The 17192-nt window shown below is 34.7% G+C and overlaps 1 protein-coding gene across 10 annotated transcripts in view; it reads left to right on the top strand.

Moving 5' to 3' along the window:
* The window catches only part of TASOR2 (transcription activation suppressor family member 2), an 83697-nt gene that overhangs the window by 51797 nt on the left and 14708 nt on the right, over positions 1-17192 (top strand). For 6 of the 10 annotated variants that reach the window (XM_077169512.1, XM_077169515.1, XM_077169518.1 and 3 more), the window contains 5 exons: positions 1931-1966; positions 5150-5881; positions 8771-9013; positions 12398-13277; positions 13936-14365. In XM_077169512.1, coding sequence (XP_077025627.1) covers positions 1931-1966; positions 5150-5881; positions 8771-9013; positions 12398-13277; positions 13936-14365 — 2321 coding nt within the window. The remainder of the gene's footprint in view (positions 1-1930; positions 1967-5149; positions 5882-8770; positions 9014-12397; positions 13278-13935; positions 14366-17192) is intronic. The other 4 variants (XM_077169510.1, XM_077169511.1, XM_077169513.1 and 1 more) reach the window with 3 other exon arrangements.

Raw genomic sequence — 17192 nt, 5'->3', positions numbered from 1 at the left:
ATATAATCCAATTGTCTGCTGACATTTTCACTTAGATTTCCCAAAGATGCCTTAAATCCACATATCCAAAATTGAATCTGCTCTTCCCCCTGAAACTTGTGTTTCTTCATTATTCTCTGTTATTTAGTGCCTCACTATCCAAGGCAGAAACCGAGGACTTACCCTTAATATCTTCTTACTTACTCCCTACATCCAGTCCATTACTAAGTCCTGTCAATTTAGCTTTGTAAATATCTCTTGAATCTTTCTACTTCTCCCCTTATTTCTTGTTACTGTCCTAGTCCAAGCCAGTTTCTCAGGACCACTGCAAAAGCTTTCTGTATGGTCTCCCAACGTTACTCTTTCCTTCCTTTTTCCACTCTTTTCTCTACTTGGTTACCCTATTAAAAACCCAGCAGTGGCTTATCATCTTTCTTAGGTTAAAGTTCATTCTTCTTAACAAGGCCTTCAAGGCCCTGCATGATCTGGTCTCTGCCTGTTTCTCCAGCCTAATAGCCCATATCATTATTGGCCATCGTTTAGTTTCCTAAAGGTACCAGACCTGTTCCAGCTTGTCCCAGCTTTAACATTTTTGCTTTGCCTAAAACAGCTCCATACATCTCTTTCTCCTCCTGTCACTATCAAGAAAGTCTTCCTTAAACATGCACCCTTCTTTCATACCACATCAATTTCCCCTTTTTATGTGATCACATATTTCCTTGTATTTTTTCTTAATGATGTTCATAATTATATTTCTTTCCCACAGAGACTCTTTATGGGAAAGGACTGTGTTATTTCATGTACGATTTTATCCACAGTGCTTGGCTCATTGAAAGTTCTCATTGTTTATTGAATGAATAAGCAGATTAATGAATATAATTTTCTTATTGCTCAGAATTTAGCTCGTTTTTTAAATTTGTGCTTTAGAGGGTTTTTTTCATATAATTTTTATTATAGAATAATGCCATATCTCTGCCTCAGGTTTATAAATCTCTACATATAGAAAATATGTGTCCCAAAATGTTTTTATAGATACCAGGGAGACCTCACTAAAGTACCCCATTATAATAGGTAGCGTGATATAATTACACAGTTTCACACCTCTGGCTGGTAGCTCATTATTAACATTTATTTTTGTTAGCGTGGATACATCTGTAATGTTTCTGATGAACTCTTTTACCAGTTTTATGTAGCTTAGCTGTACTCATTTAATGAGTGGAACATGTCAGCATATTTTTTTTGGTAACCTTTGTTATTTGAGCAACAATAACTAGGAAGTATTTACCAAATAAACATGACTTAAGATTTTTATAGATGTTATTCACTCTACCTGGACTATTCATCCCTTTCCCCATTATCCAGCTCACATATTCTTGATGGGGATGATGTTGGCCCCAAAGGACCACAAATTCAGGGGTAAAAAAATATTACTCATATAGCACGTAAACTGTATTCAGCAAACTGTATTTAAAATTTCAGAGGGTGATTAGGAAAAAGTCTAAAAATATGGTGGAATATAATGGAAAAGATTAGGAAACAATGATACAGTCTCATCTTATTCATATCTGTCAAATTTCAATTTAAATATCATTTTTTTCCTTTTTTTTTTTTAATATCACTTTCTTGACTTCCATCACCACTATCCTCACTGGGACCCCTAGGCTTATCAGCATTATAATTTAAATATTTATTTGTATAATTATTTAATGCCTGCTTTTTTTTTTTGTATTCTATTATATCCCTAGTACCTAGCAATGCCAGGCACCTAGAAAATAAGAAGTATTTATTAAACAAATAAATGAAAGTGAGTCATTTCTGTTTATCGCATGAAGAAATCCTCATTATTTTATAATAATACTGTGTCTTTAAACATGAAATTGTATATAGTATTTATAAAGCTATGACGACATAAAAGTGTTTTTAAAGATGATATTTTTTTTTACATGGGCAGGCACTGGGAAACAAACCCGGGTCTCCGGCATGACAGGTGAGAAATCTGCCACTGAGCCACTGTAGCCTGCCCGAAAGATGATTTTTTAATTATATTCAGTTACTCAAAGCAGAGAATTGTACTCTTCTTGGGCATTACTTCTTTGGAACAAGCAAAATGTTACCCATTGCAATAACAGAATGGCAATAGCAGTTCTCATTTTTCAAGCATTTATGATGTCCAGCAATTGTGCCAGGCATAACTTAGCCCACAGCCCTTAAATTAGGTAATCTTATTATGACCATTTCACAGGTGAGAAAACTTAAATTTATGTCCAAGTTCAAACAACCAAATCCAGAGTTCACTTCCAGCTACTCTATCATACTGCCTCCTTCTTTTAGGAGATTTCTGATTTCATTCTTATTTCTAAAATGTAAACTACCACTTGAATAAGAATAAGGCTATCCATTTTTTATTGGAGGATTTCTATTTCAATAAACAGCAGCCTTTTTTTGAGCCATGAGAAAGCCACAGTAGAACACTGCAGAGCCACAGGGCAGAGAGTCCACCAGCCAGCGACTTTTGGAGATGAAGAAGGAAAATGCCTCCTAGGGAGCTCCATGAAATGAGAAGCCAGAAGAGAAAGCTGAGAGACTTTGCCATGTGCCCTTCCAGCTGAGCAAGAAACCCTGAACTTCATCAGCCTTTCTTGGGATGGAGGTTGCCATTCACCCTCAATTCCTAGCACAATTGTTTTACCCAGGACCACATTTGTATTTCTTGGCCCTAATAGAGGAGCTCCTGCAAGAAGAATTTATTTGCCACACAGCTGGTTGAGAAACATCTCTGGCCTTGAAAAATGGAGAGGGTGTGGAACCTCCCCCAAGTTGTTATGTACCCAAATTGGACTCAGTGACTTCCTTGGGTGACAAGAACCATGAAACAGAGTAGAGATGACCATGGCTTCCAACTAGTGGATAAAATTCATAGAAATGCCCCACACTGGGATGTCAGAGAAGTAAACAGCCTGGCCATCCCAAAAGACCTTGCTGTCTTTCCAAGGAGCCAAGAGAAACCTTTTATCATAACTACACAGCACATCTTTACTAGATTGTGAGGCAGCAATGAGAAATTACCCCAAGAAAAATTGTGTGCAACAGCAACATACAGGCCAGTAGATGGATCCAGTTGAGAAGAGGGTGAGGAGCTTCCAAGCCTTGCCTTCCTCTTGGCACTTCAAAATTGCATATTGCCATGGGGGGTTATCAAGCATCCTTCCTCTGCCTCAGGCCTTCTCACCACTAGAGTTCAAGGATGAAGGCAGCATCCCAGACTCTATCTTCTGAGAAAAAACATCTCAGTCATACTCCATATCCTGCTGCTACTTCTCCAAAGAGAGCTGTTTTTCACAGCTCATCTTTTGCTAAAACATGATCCATCTAGGGGCTCAAATGGGGATTTCTTGAAGGCTACCCTCAGTGCTGGGTTGGGTTTGAACTTGTCAGCTGTGAAAAAAGTGTTATCCTCTTCTAGGTCATAGAAAGAAGAAGCACCGTTGTAGAGAGTAGGGTGTAATGGGACCAAATCTTCACATTCCAGCCCTTCCGTGTTGAGGTCTCAGAGTAGATTTTCCACATTCTTCACCAAAATGGCCCTCAATACTGCTTTCTGATGCCAGTTCCAGAATTTGTGGGGAGAGCAAGGAGGGGATTCAAAGCTTTCTAAGTGGAAATCATCTCCTGGGTGGGGGATGAGGATGATTTCCTTTAGGGGAAATGTATATAAAGTGTAATAAAGGTAGTTTGGTTGGAAATTGCAAATAAATAAATAAACAACAGCATGTTGTACTGGTTTTCACATCCCACTCACGATCATCAAGACATCTACTACTAATCATCATTCAGAGGTTCAGCGCTCTAGTTATTTGTTTTAAATTGAGTGCTACATTGCTTAGCAGACAGAAACACTTTTTTATAGATTTTATAATAATCTATTACAAATCATACTTGGTTTTGCCTTTCCAAATTCTTTCCTGAAATAATGTAATTGCCTAGGAAAAAGTACTGTATTGTAAGCTGCTGGTAGTACAGAAGGACTTTTTAAAAAATGTTTTCCTCCCCTTCTAACTTTTTTTTTTTCAAATGATGAACTACAAGGAGAGGAATTTTTATTTCAGTATCTGCCCACATTTTCCTATTTCTTTCTATTCATCCTTCTTTTCCCAATAGCTTCTATACTATTAATGCATTTAACTAGTAATAATTTGGTGTTTCCTAATTCTACAGTTAGTTTTCTTTTTTCTTTTTTCTTTTTTTTTTACATGGGCAGGCACTGGGAATCAAACCTGGGTGTCCCGCATAGCAGGCAAGAACTCTGCCACTGAACCACTGAACCACTGTTGCCGCCCTTCTTTTAAAGAAAATATATAATTTGTATTTCAGTTTAGGAGGGATTGAAGGTCTTTGTTATAATTTATATTTCTGGTATTCTTTTGGCTTTCTAGGTTTTATTACCCACTTCACAGGGACCGGTTTCTATTTTCTTCCCTCTTAGTGTCTTCATTTAAGTTATTGACTCACTGAAAATTAGCACTTCAGTCAAAAAAAAAAAATGAGCTAGGCAGAGGACGTGAAACACAGGCTAGTCAGTTTAGCCACTTAATATTTTAAAGAAAAGGATGAAAAATTAATATCAGTAATTACAATGAGATTTGGGGATTATTTAAAGCTTTTAATTTTTTCAATTTAGATAATTTAAGAATCTGAAGTGAGCTATATAAGGTTCAGATAAAATAGGGTATATGTATTTTTTTAATAGGATATATTTTAAAAGCAAAAAATTAGAATTAAAAAGTAGAAAAGCAAATAAGCCAGCTTTTTCAAGTTCAGTGCTATTGTTAAAATGGACCATTGAGCTCACTCTAAACTTTTCAGGTAAGGTTGAGCTAGAAATGGTGTTTTATTTATTCATTCTAACCTAGTTTTTTATTTTGGATTATTTTTTACAGTTCTCTGAATATATATATATTTATATATTTTTTAAATGAATGAGTATAATTTTAAATATATGGATATAAAAACACATCCATTTCTTTAAGTGTGCCCATAAGTCATCTATTAACCGATATTTAGATGATTTGAAGACATTGTAGCATATTTAACCATACCATTATTTTGAAATCTAAAGCATTTTTGCATGTTTTTTGTTTAAAAAAAAGTTTTTAATATATGTATATTTTAGGGATGAAAGATTTCAGAGTTGAAGATGGCATCTCATTGAAGGTGATACCTATTCTACCTGCCCTTAATTGTGCCCTGCTAGAAGCAAAGAAGTCATTTACTGAAGACGGAATCCGTCCAAATACATTAGTAAAGCATAATTTCCAAGAATTTTACAGAGTGGACAAAAGTCCTTCATTGACTGCTTCTTCTGAAGATGGAATTAAAGAGACTACATTGTTTGGCAAACTGTCCAATGGTTTCGACTTACTTCCTCCAGCTGAAAAATGCCCATTGCAGTCTTTAATTCAGTTAAAGTCTTATTTTTCAGATCCTAGCAGTTATGTTTTGGAAGTATCTACTGCTTTAGATTTATTAGCAGAGCGTCCTCAGTCTCCATGTATTTCAGATGGAATTTGTGATGCTGGATTTTCTTTAGTTATGACTCCAGATCCTGAATTTCTTGACTCAGAGGCAGAAGTGAGAAAAGAAGCAGAAACAGAAAAGAATTCTGAGGACATTTTTAAAGCAAAGAAGGAAGCTATGGTTCCAGTGAGTTCAGTGTCAAATCTTAGAGTTCAGCCAAAGAGAAAGGCAAGCATGCCACTCGGGATGCAGAGTAAGAGGGTGAATTTGTGTCACCCCTTTCCCAAAAGAACTGCTTCTGGAACAAACAATGAAACCATTGTCCAAACAGACTCTGCAACAACTCTCAAGTTAGCTAAAGGACAGTTTCCTCAGAAAAGAAAAAGAGGTAAGCATGTTATATGTGGATTATTAAATTAGCAGGTAATCTTAACTGTTTTAGTATAACTCTATACCTGTCTGGATCAGTGCTACTCAGAAGTGTGTGTACGGTGACTTGACAGCTTTAGGAATGCCAATATTTCTTTCCGGGTAAGTTGTACGCATGCTAAGTTTGAGAAGCACTGATCAAGATAATGGATGAGAACCAAGAAATAGGCAAAACTGTAAGATACCTCAAAAGCGTGTCTCACAGAAGCTTATATTTTAATTGTAAAACTGCTTGAATCTTCACTCAATTATTATTTACATTATCATTCTAAGAGAAATGGTTATCTAGTAAGCTGTCTCTGACAAATAAGAGATGGGAGAAGAAGGTCTTCTAAAATCAGGCTCATCACCAGCAGCAAAATGTGTGATAACTGATAGCCTGAACATGCTTAAAGTGGCAAAAAAAAATAATATGCCATGGACCTCAAAACTAAAATAATCTGGGGCTGAGTCTCTAATTCTTTGTGTATATCAAAGTTTTAAATAGTCACTTGAATCCTATCGCAACACTTGAAACAGAATATCCAGTGGCCTGGAAACATGTCTGTTGAAACAAGTTCCACAACTGGATTTGATTCCCCTCTGAAAATTGAGTGAGAATCAGAGTCTAGAACCGTTTATATAAGTGCACCTTGGTGAACCCAATACAACAAACAAAAAAAAAACATGATTTTAGCCTAGAATCATCTCAGATTAAATTATGTTTAGTAGATGGCTTAAAAAGTAGGGAATTATTTACTATATTTTAGAAAAGGGGTAGTAGGCAAACTGTTATCAGAGAGCCACTCATTTGTTTACATGTTGTCTATGGCTACTTTCACACTAAACTGGCAGAGTTGAGTAGTTGGATCAGAGACCATATGGCTCAAAACTGGAATTATTTACTATCTAGTCCTTCATAGAAAAGTTTTGCAAACTGCTGTTTTAAAGAAATCCCATCTATAATACTTTGTATTTTAAAATCCTGGTGCCTAAAAGAAGAGGCATCTAGGAAATGGAGATCCCCAGGTTGTAGATAATTATGGTTTTACCCTATGGTTTCTGGGCTGATACAGTTTGAGAACTGGTGTGTGAGTGTGTGTCTGTGTGTGTGTATGTATTTAGGAGGGTGGTAGAAAGTATGGCATTATAATGCAGTGAATCAGACAATGTAACTATTTGTAAATACAATCCAGGCCAACAACATTGAGTTTTTGTTCCAATGAACCAGTTTTCTTTAGATAATAAATAAATTACCTATAATTAAGCATGCAGATTGTCAGTTACTCAAACTTTTTTGTACTGCACTCCACTATAAGAAATGTGTTTTTTTTTTTTAATTGTAATCTAGTACATACAATCCATACATGACTGAAGCAAAAGTTTCACAAAACATTTACCCTAATTAGATGTGATACAATCTGGTATTTTCTGTTTATTCTGTTTCATTAAAAAAAAAAATCTGGTTGTGACCCATTACATTTATTTATAATGGATCATTGCATGCAGTTTGAGAAACATGGCATTGAATTTGATTCACATAAACAGAATGACCCCTGCATTATCACCTTGTTGTTTCTTCCTTCCCTTTTTTTTCCACTCTCTCCCACTACATACGTTTGTGAGGGGTCCTCCTTTCCTGCTTGTGTAAGTGTTACAGTTTTTCCCCCTCGGTCTTGGTTGCCTAAATTTATTTTCTTTCTTTTAAATTTAGTCTTAACTGTTTCCCTGCTGAAGGTTTTTTAAAAATGTAACTGGAACGGAATCAGAAGTCTTATTCTTTAAAAAGAAATGCTTCTTAAGGAGAATGAAATATGGTTTTTTTTTTTTTTGGTTTGTGTTTTTTACAGCTTTATTACCTGTAAGTTTTATAGGGAAGAAAATAATTAGACCAAGGGAAATTGTACAACACAGATTCTGAATGCTTTTCTTAGAAGCACTCCTTTCTTTAACCACCAAAAGACCAAAATATTTTTCCATTTACATGGGTCTCTTTTTCTACATTTTACCAACAATGTAAGAAATATAACAGTCATGTCTTACACTGTTTAATACCATGTTTAGTGTCCTTAATTAAAAAATAGTGTTTTCTGTGTAATGTGTAATTTAAAAATACTTGTCAGTATTCATGTGTGATTCTTTTATATTTTATCCTTTATATGACTACTTTTTCATGGGAACCACTGAAATTGAAAAAAGTCAAAGGGGAAAAAGTTATGAACTTATTTTTAAAACTCTTAAACAACCGAAACACTTTATTTTGTATAATATGAGCAGGTAGGTAGTATTCCTTTTTTTTCCACCTACCTCTACCTTTAGCTATTTCCTTATTTCCATGTGAGAAGCAAAGAAGAACATTTTGTGGGAGAGATAAACAATTACAGATTTGCAAGAAACAAGACCAGGTGAAGACTTTCCTCAGTGTAGCTACCCCTGTCTTCTCTTAAAACATTATTTTTCATATGGTATTAAGATTTAGATGTTTAGGAGAATAAAGTAAAATATATAATATGGCTCTTTATGAATATACATTCTCTGTGGTACAATTATAGTTTCTAACTATATCACCTTTGAAAGCTGTGTTGCTTTTGTTTAAACTGAATTATTCATCTCCCAGCATATTCAGTCTTAGCTGCCAATATCAGTCAGTAAAGATTATGGACATTTTTTTTTAATTGAGTTGTGCCTTGGTTCTATAAAATTAAAAGTTATATTTCACCACTTGATATGCATATAGGCAGATACTTATCAAATTTTATTCCCCACTATTAAAAGCCTCCTTTCAAAAAAAAGGAAATAAAAGGAAAAGCTTTGCTGCTACATATCTGAGCCCCCTACCCCTTAAAAAATGGTGTCTTTTCTACATAAGGTGCTGAAGTGCTGACTGCACAGTTTGTACAGACAACCAAATTGGATAGGAAAAATCAAGAAGCTCCTATTTCTAAAGATGTTCCAGTGGCAACGAATACTAAAAGGGCAAGGAAACAAGAGAAATCTCCAGTCAAAACTGTTCCAAAGGCTAAGCCATCTGTGAAGAAATCTCCACAGAAACAGAGGGTAAATATAGTAAAAGGCAATCAGAATCCCAGAATCAGAAAGCAGCCACAACCTGGTAAGAAATACTCTTCCTGTAAATTTAAACACCACAATAGAGATCTAATAGACATTGCAAGATAATATATTGAAATCATATTAGTTACAGTTAAAATCTATCAATAATTATTTCTATATTCTTTAATTTAGACATTTATAGGAATAAATAACTTGGTTTCCTATCATGAGGAAGTCAGGAAAGTGGAAAGATTCAAGCCTTCACAAAACAGACCCTACTTTTTAGTTTGCCTAAAGCCTGAACATGAGCTAAATTGTCTGCAAGAGTTGAAATATAGGTGGTTTTAGTCATTTATGGCTAAATGCATAAGCAAGTAGTATTTGACAGAATGTTCTGGACTATAATCAGTTATAGAATGTGGAAGGTTTTTTTTTGCCTAACGGGAATTGTAAACACAGATTGTTTAAAATAGTTAATAATCCAGAATCCTGAATTTGGTTTTAAAAGGCATTAACATAATTTAAAATCAGTTTTACTTTTCTAACTATGCTTAAAGTGAATGAACAAAAAATTAGTTCCCTATTTCTGATTGCTAGAAATAACTATCCGCTTTACTCAAAAGTCCTGTCTTCACCTCAGACTTCACCTGTGTGAAACTGAACATACAGCAGCTACTTTCCCTAGTCTGCTTCCCTCTCTTTAACTCTTTCTGTGTATAATGGGATTCTTTTAATCTGCAAAATCTGGAAATTATACTTTATCTTTCATATTGAGTCCTATTATGTTGTGTGTGGGTGGGTTTTTGTTTCTTTAACAAAGAGACTTCATTTCATATCTTTATATTTCTTTCATTTTTGATTCTTCTTTTCCCTTCATCTATTTTTAGATTTTTAAAAATCTCACTTTTATTGGGAATTCAGAGATAATAAACCATTGAATATTGTTTCATGACTGAAGACTTTTTAAAAGTTCATCATGTCCTTCTAAAACCCGTAGTGATGCAATTTTGGATTTCATACCGAATTTAAACTCTTCTGCTTATCTCTCAAGGCAGTCCATATAATGTAGTCTTACCCCAAAGGTCCATATTATCTCCTGCTGTTTCCTAACATATACTTTTTCTTTCTACCCATCAGTATCAATGATTTCAGTTCTATTCCCTGCCTTCCTACACAGATAATACGCATTTTTACTCTTAAGGCAGTTCCCCTCTATCAGTCCAGATTCCTCTCAGCCAAGTTCAGCCTCCATAATGAAATATTTCTTAGTACTCTGACTCTTACTAATCTTTCTTTTCTTTCAGTTCCTTTTGGGTTTTTAAGAACATTGTAGACTTCAAACTATTTTCCATGCATTTGATGTGTCTTGGTTGTCTTACCTTTCCAGTTAGTTTGTAAGCATAATAAGAGAAAAAGTGTGTGTGTATATACACACACACACACACTAATATATATATATAATGTCTCTTGGAATTCTTTGCCCTGAGTTGGCCCTTAGATATTTTTTGATTAATTAATGGGAGGAGGTATACTGTTGGGTAGTCAACTGAAAAGTGGGACCAGAAAATAAAAACTTTTCAAAATATGTGTTTAAAAATAGGCTGATTTGCATTATAAATGTCTGTATATATTGTGCAGCCAACATTCCAAGTTACAGTTTTAAGATTACTGTCTTTTAAATAATCTCTTAATTTTTCCTCCATTTCTTAACCAGTTACACTTTAATCCATTTCATTTCTTATATTTTAAATATCAGAGATTAAGATGGGAGATGGGACATAGCCATGTTGGCCTCAGTGTGATAATTATGGATTTAAATTATTTTGAGTTTTCACTGACTATCCGAATGAAATGAGAATTTTGAAGTCAAACAATCATTTTGTCACTGAAACTAATAACTTTCTGTCCTTTTTAAAGTTTTCAGTAAAGTGATTTAGTCATTGAACTCTTTATATTTTTATATAATTAATTTGACATTGCCTTTTTTGCATTTTTAAAATAGAGATAAAATAGAGATTGGTATTGTATCTTTAGTTGATTGAGGACCTGTAATAGGTTAGTAATTAAGTAATTTACCTGAGACTACATATATTCATTAAAGGAACCAAGAATAGTCATTTATTTTGATTTCTTTTAAACAGTATTCTTTATATTTCACGATATTTATAAGTGAGGTTCTGCGTAAGAGATTGTAAAAATATGGGAGCTATAATATTAATGGTGAAGTGAATTAAGTTTCAATAAACGGGTCGGATTATAAAGTGAAGTTCATCTTTCCAATAGTTTACTAGTGTGGCTAATGAGAATTCTCTGCTTTGAGTCACATTCTTCCACCCAGCCCCCTTGGGTTTTGCTGTTTTAATACATACACACACACAGACACACATGTGTGCACACACACATACAACCTTCTCATTCTGTTTGATAGCTTCATAGGGCAGTCTTCTTCTCTGGGTGTATTAGTCACTAGGCTTTGCAGGCAGGTTGTTAATTCTTTTTTTGGTGGTGGGGGGCCTGCATGGTCTGGGAATTGAACCTGGGTATCCTGCATGGAAGGCGGGCATTCTGTTAATTGATTTTTGACCTGCTATTATTAATTATAAAGAAAAGCATAGTTGGCTTTTCTTTTCGTCCATCTTCCTGCCACAGTGAACTATTGCCTAGTATAGTTATGAACTTTATTATCCTTCTTAACAACATTTAAGAAGGTTTAATTAATGTCTTGGGAATGTCTGAGTAAACCATTTGAGAATGTTACAGTTTTCTGATTAAGGCAAATTTTTTTTTATATTTTATATATTTTTTGGGGGGGTGCATGGTCTGGAAATAGAACCTGGGTCTCCCGCATGACAAGCGAGCATTCTACCACTGAACCACATGTGTACCCCTAAGGCAAATGTTTTAAAAGGTGATTCTGAATACTCTTCTGAGTGACCTAATTTTTCATTCCTCTCATTACATCTTATAATTAAAGATCAGTATGGTTCAAACTTGTTAAGGGAAATGATTTCCAAGAAAGTATGTTAACATACTATAATATACTCTTCAAGCTTATAAAATTTTAGACTCTCACTAGATTGTAAGCTCCCTGAGGGCAGGACTCACATTTTGTAATTCTTTCTTACTATATTTCTTTATCTGGGCAGTATGTCTTGTTTATAGTTAAATATATGCATTTAGAATGGTGATTTCTTTTTAAATTAATATGCACATACCTTAAGACTTGTTCCTCCAGTCAATAAATTTCAGAGACATAGTTCTGAAAACTGAAAGAAGCTTCATTCCATTAGTAAAATTTTACTGTGCAAGCTACATAATAAACAAGTTTTTCTTGAATGTGTTCATTTAATGATTAAATTTTCATTTAAGGCATAGTAATATGGCAAAGAATTAATTGTATGAAAATCAAATGTCATATCTCTCTTTTCTTTCCTTTATAATGAAGCCAAAGGAGAAAGTACTTCACAGCTTCAATCAGAAGTTTCATCAAATGGTCAAGGAGATGTTTTTAGCCTAACTACAGCTCAATCAGAAAATACCACAGTGGCTCAAAAAGATCTACCTGAAAATTCCATTGTCAGCTATGACTCCCAGGCCCTAAATATGTTGGCTGATCTAGCTTTAAGCTCTGCTACTTCTCCCACACCAACAGTTGAGCCTAGAAACCTTCCCTGTTCCTCTGTATTGCCACAGAACGAAGTTTTGCTTTCTAAAGAAAATTTATTGCGAGGGACATCTGACCATGAATATCACAGAGGAGTTAAAAGTCAAAAAGGTGGAGTATTCCCTAAGCAGTCCTCTGATAAGAAGAATAATTCAGTGTCAGATTTAACTGTTAGACAAGATGAAGAGAGTTTGGTTCCTAGTAATCAGGTCCCTCCTGTTAAAGCCCAGTCGGCGCTTATGGAGGAAACACTGGAAACTTCAGATTCAAGCCAGAGCTCATTTGTTGCTGTGGAACATTCATATGCCCTTCTTGCAGAGCATTCAAAGAAACATCTACAGCATAGAGGGGTACTAGGCCCTGTCTTTGCCAAGAATGGAACAAAAGGCCCTGAAGCAGGAACCCCAGTGGGAAAAGTTGTTCCATTTCGGCATCAGCAAAACACCTCCCCTCTGCAAAAGCCCTTTGAGGATCCATTCATAAAGCATAAGAGTAGATTGACAACTTCCAGTCTCAAAGATTTCTTTTGCTCTCACACTGTGTTCTACTCTGATGGCTCCTTTAAGGTCACTTTCAAATGTGAAACAGAATATGTATTCAGCTTAGATAGCAAATATACCAACAACCCACTGGAGAAGACTATAATAAGAGCTTTACATGGGTAAGTAAGAATGAAACTTGATGACAATTGATTTATCTTTTCTGTTGAAATAATTAACCCTATTAATAACATTTTGCTCTAGTGTACCTTTGTAGCAGTTCATGTAACATTATTATAATTATGCTAGTTACTTTATACAGAGATGTTTTAATCTTTAGACTTTCTTAACTATTAGAAGAGAGACACAAAAATGGAGATGAGTCAGTCAGACTTCACAAAATCAAGGGGATGAGTATTTGAGTACTTGCTAAAACCATTATTCACCTAATAGGTATAATGCGTCCAGAGAGAGCTTGTGTGGAGCAAAAGAAAAATACTAAATGAGAAGTTGGAATACCTGTGTTCAGATCATGATTCTACTATCTTTTAATATTTTTTGTTTTTATTCCTTTCTAAAGCTTATCTGACATTCTAGGAGCTTATCTGCTTATTGCTAAAAGAATATAAGTAGAATAAATTGTAGATAATTCTAGAACTTTAATTTTGTTTGCTAAATCAGCTTCATGTTTATCTCATTCATTGTTTCATGGTGGTATAATTTTTAAAATAAAAATGAGCACAAGGAACTAAGGTTAATAATGAAAACACATTGCTTATAAGATCATGCATTAAAATAACCATTTTCAGTGATTTCTTTTTTTTTTTTTTCTAATCTAAGGCCCTGGAATACTGATTTGCCTGATAATGTGGAAGAAGTGAAGCTTTTACTTCATATGTGGGTAGCTCTGTTTTACAGCAATCAGAACAAAGTTATTCGATCATCACGAAAAGTGGTAGAACACAGCAACCCAGCAAAATACGTATCTATAAATAGCACATTAGAATCTTTTGAATTCAGTGAAATCGAGGAGTCCCTCAGTTTGGAAAGATGCTCTACAGACCCTCTATTGGAGACTAATGAAACTTCCAAAGATGAAGCTTCAGAAATGTCTTTCCCTGACACTAACTCCTTGCTTCCTTTCAATAAATCACCAGCTGCAAGAGACTTGGAACTCTGTGTACAGAATGAACAGAAAGAAATTTTTGTAAAAGAGGGTCATCCAGATAACCCAGAAAGCCAGAATTTCATCTGTTCTTGCAATAATGAGGTAAGTCTGAATACTATAAATGCTGGCGTTATTTTTGAAGAAAAAAAATTGTATGCTTTATCTTATCTAAGTGGATTCTCTAGCTCCTTAAGGGATTATAATGCCAAAATCCTAGTTTTTATAAAATGTTACTCTGGATGGAGTACAGATGGCACTTATCTAGCATCTAGATTGAAGAAACAGGAGTCAAAAAAAAAAAAGAATCATAGGAGCCCAATGATGTGGTGCCAACCACAATTGCATCACTTATTATTTAGTTTAGCACAGATTACTTGTTCTCTCTGAGTTAATTTGCTTTTCTTTAAAGGAGATTAATGATATCTGTCATATCCTACTTACAGTATTACTTAAGAATCAAATGTGATAATAATAAATATTAGAAACGCTTTTATAAACCTTAAGGTAAACCAAAATTTATTTAAAAATTACTTTTGAGGGGCGGGCCACGGTGTGGTTCAGCAGGCAAGAATGCTTGCCTGCCATGCCAGAGGACCCGGTTCGATTCCTGGTGCGTGCCCATATTTAAAAAAAAAAAAAAAAATTACTTTTGAAGTAAAAAACTGAAACATTAAATAAAATGCAGCCCCTAGGAGGGAAGAGTCATTGCAGATAACTTTGTATATATGTAAGATTGTTGCTTCCTATTGAAATGGAGTTCGAAGGATATTAAGGAATGATGAGAAAAAAAGAAAGAAAGAAAGAAAGAAAGACACAGACGGGCTCAGGGGGTTTGAAGCTTGAGTTTACTTCAGACAGACTTCAGACAATTTTATTCTTAACCAGATCCTGGTTATATACCACAGGATGTCAATAGGCATGCATGCATTTCCTGAGGGAGCAAAGTTCTTATCTTTTAGTGTTCTTCATACTTAACATAACCATCTGGGGTAAACATTCTCTTCTTCCCAGACTGCTCTACATAACAATCTCCATGGCTTACTGCCGCCATCCTGAGGCCAGCTGCTTCCACAAATTCTGCAGGTCTTGTTCTAACCCTTGGTTCCTACATAAGATAAATTATGTTTTGTTCTGCTTTTCTCAACTAATGTTCAGTTGTGCCAGATAATCCAAATTCTGACTGGGTACTAGATACAAAATCTTGTATCACAGTCATGAGGAAGTGGTTTGACAAAACAGCTGCCTTTTTAAGCGTTTAGCCAAGATTTGTTCCAGAATAATCTTATTTTATTATTTATGCCCATTGTTTGGGCAGCCCCTAGCAATGCTTGTCTTAACAGTAAGTGAAAAATGCTTTTTTACCTGGTTTGGGCAACCCCTAGCAATGCTTGTCTTAACAGTAAGTGAAAAATGCTTCTTTACCTGTGGTTACCGGGTGAGTGACTCTCAAGAGACCCGTGAATATCTTCGAATCAATAGCAGCATTATCAAAATTAACACTTTTTAAGCATGGTGTGCCAGATAGTATTCTAAGTTCTTTACTCACATGAACTCATTTAATGAATTTTTCACAACATCTCTGTGGGGTAAGGAGTATTTATCTCATTTATAGATGAAGATATTTGGACATAGAGAATTAAGGAAACTGTCTGAAGTCACATAGTAAATTATTGAGCCAAAGTTCAAAATGAGGAAATTTGGATATTTCTCATTGCCAAATTCTGTGTATATGTATGTATATCAATATACATGTGTATATACATATATATATATATCTATATTTATACATGTATATATATGTTTCTTTGTACGCTTTTTTCCTGAGGCTAGTATACATAAATTTCATCTTATTCTCATAGGGATACATAAAATCCAGTTAAGAATTACTAGATAAACAAAATATGTATACCTTAGGCAAATTTCGATTACCACCTGTGTACATACTAGTTTCTTATAAAGTACTTTTTGTTGTGATAATAGGTAATTAACATTCATCAATACTGTTTTTATAAATGATTTTTGGCAAACATGAAATAGAGTATAAAGACATGTGTACATGAAGTGCTAAAATTAATGATTCCTAACAGTTTTTCCAGTATATCCAGGCAAAATTTTCCCATCCTCTTTTTTAGATGCTGAACCTACATGTCCAGCACACTTGCTCTACTGCTCTCTTGGATTCTACAAGTGGGCAAACTAGGCTGTGAAGATAATTTTAGCATAAATATTATAAACCAATGGCACGTTGCTTCTAATTATGTGCTTAATATAGCAGTTTTACATGACCAGACTTTATTTCAGATACATTATACTTTACATTAGAAAAACGTATACATGAGTACAAATATAAATATTGCCACAGACTTCATTCCACTAACACCTGAAACTGGTACAGCATCTGCCAAGTTAGGAGATGTAAGAAAAGGCTAAGCCAGCCAGGGTGAGATTCAGAACTGTGGCCAAATGTTAACAGCCACAGTATGATTGGAAAGATCACAGCAAAGTTACCAGAGTGACTCCTGTCATCAAGAATTTTGTTATGCTTTATGTTTGGTTAGTCATGTCCTCTTAAAACTCTGAGTCTCATCTTCATTTATCACCAAGGTTGGTTCCTTTCTTTAGTTAAGACTGGAAATGTTTTTAACAAGAGGTTTAAAACACAGGTACTAAACTTCCAACATGTATGCCTCAAGATGTGGCAGGAAATATGTGGCTATAATATTCCAAAAGTTGGAGAAGTGTGGGCAAATGTAAAAATCAATCCATTTTACCATATTCTGGACAAGGTCATGCATGAAACTTAAAAAAAAAAAAAGCCTGTTTATGATGTTATCAAAATTGTCCAGAGGTATTAGTGATGTCTGACTCTTGCTACTGTCTAAATCATTCCTTTAGTTATTAATGCAAACTGCATTTATAAAATCTCTGT

The sequence above is a fragment of the Tamandua tetradactyla genome, chromosome 7 (genome assembly GCF_023851605.1).
Source record: "Tamandua tetradactyla isolate mTamTet1 chromosome 7, mTamTet1.pri, whole genome shotgun sequence".
NCBI lineage: Eukaryota > Metazoa > Chordata > Mammalia > Pilosa > Myrmecophagidae > Tamandua > Tamandua tetradactyla.
The sequence above is the reverse complement of the archived record's forward strand: the minus strand, read 5'-3'. Positions and strand labels throughout refer to the sequence as shown.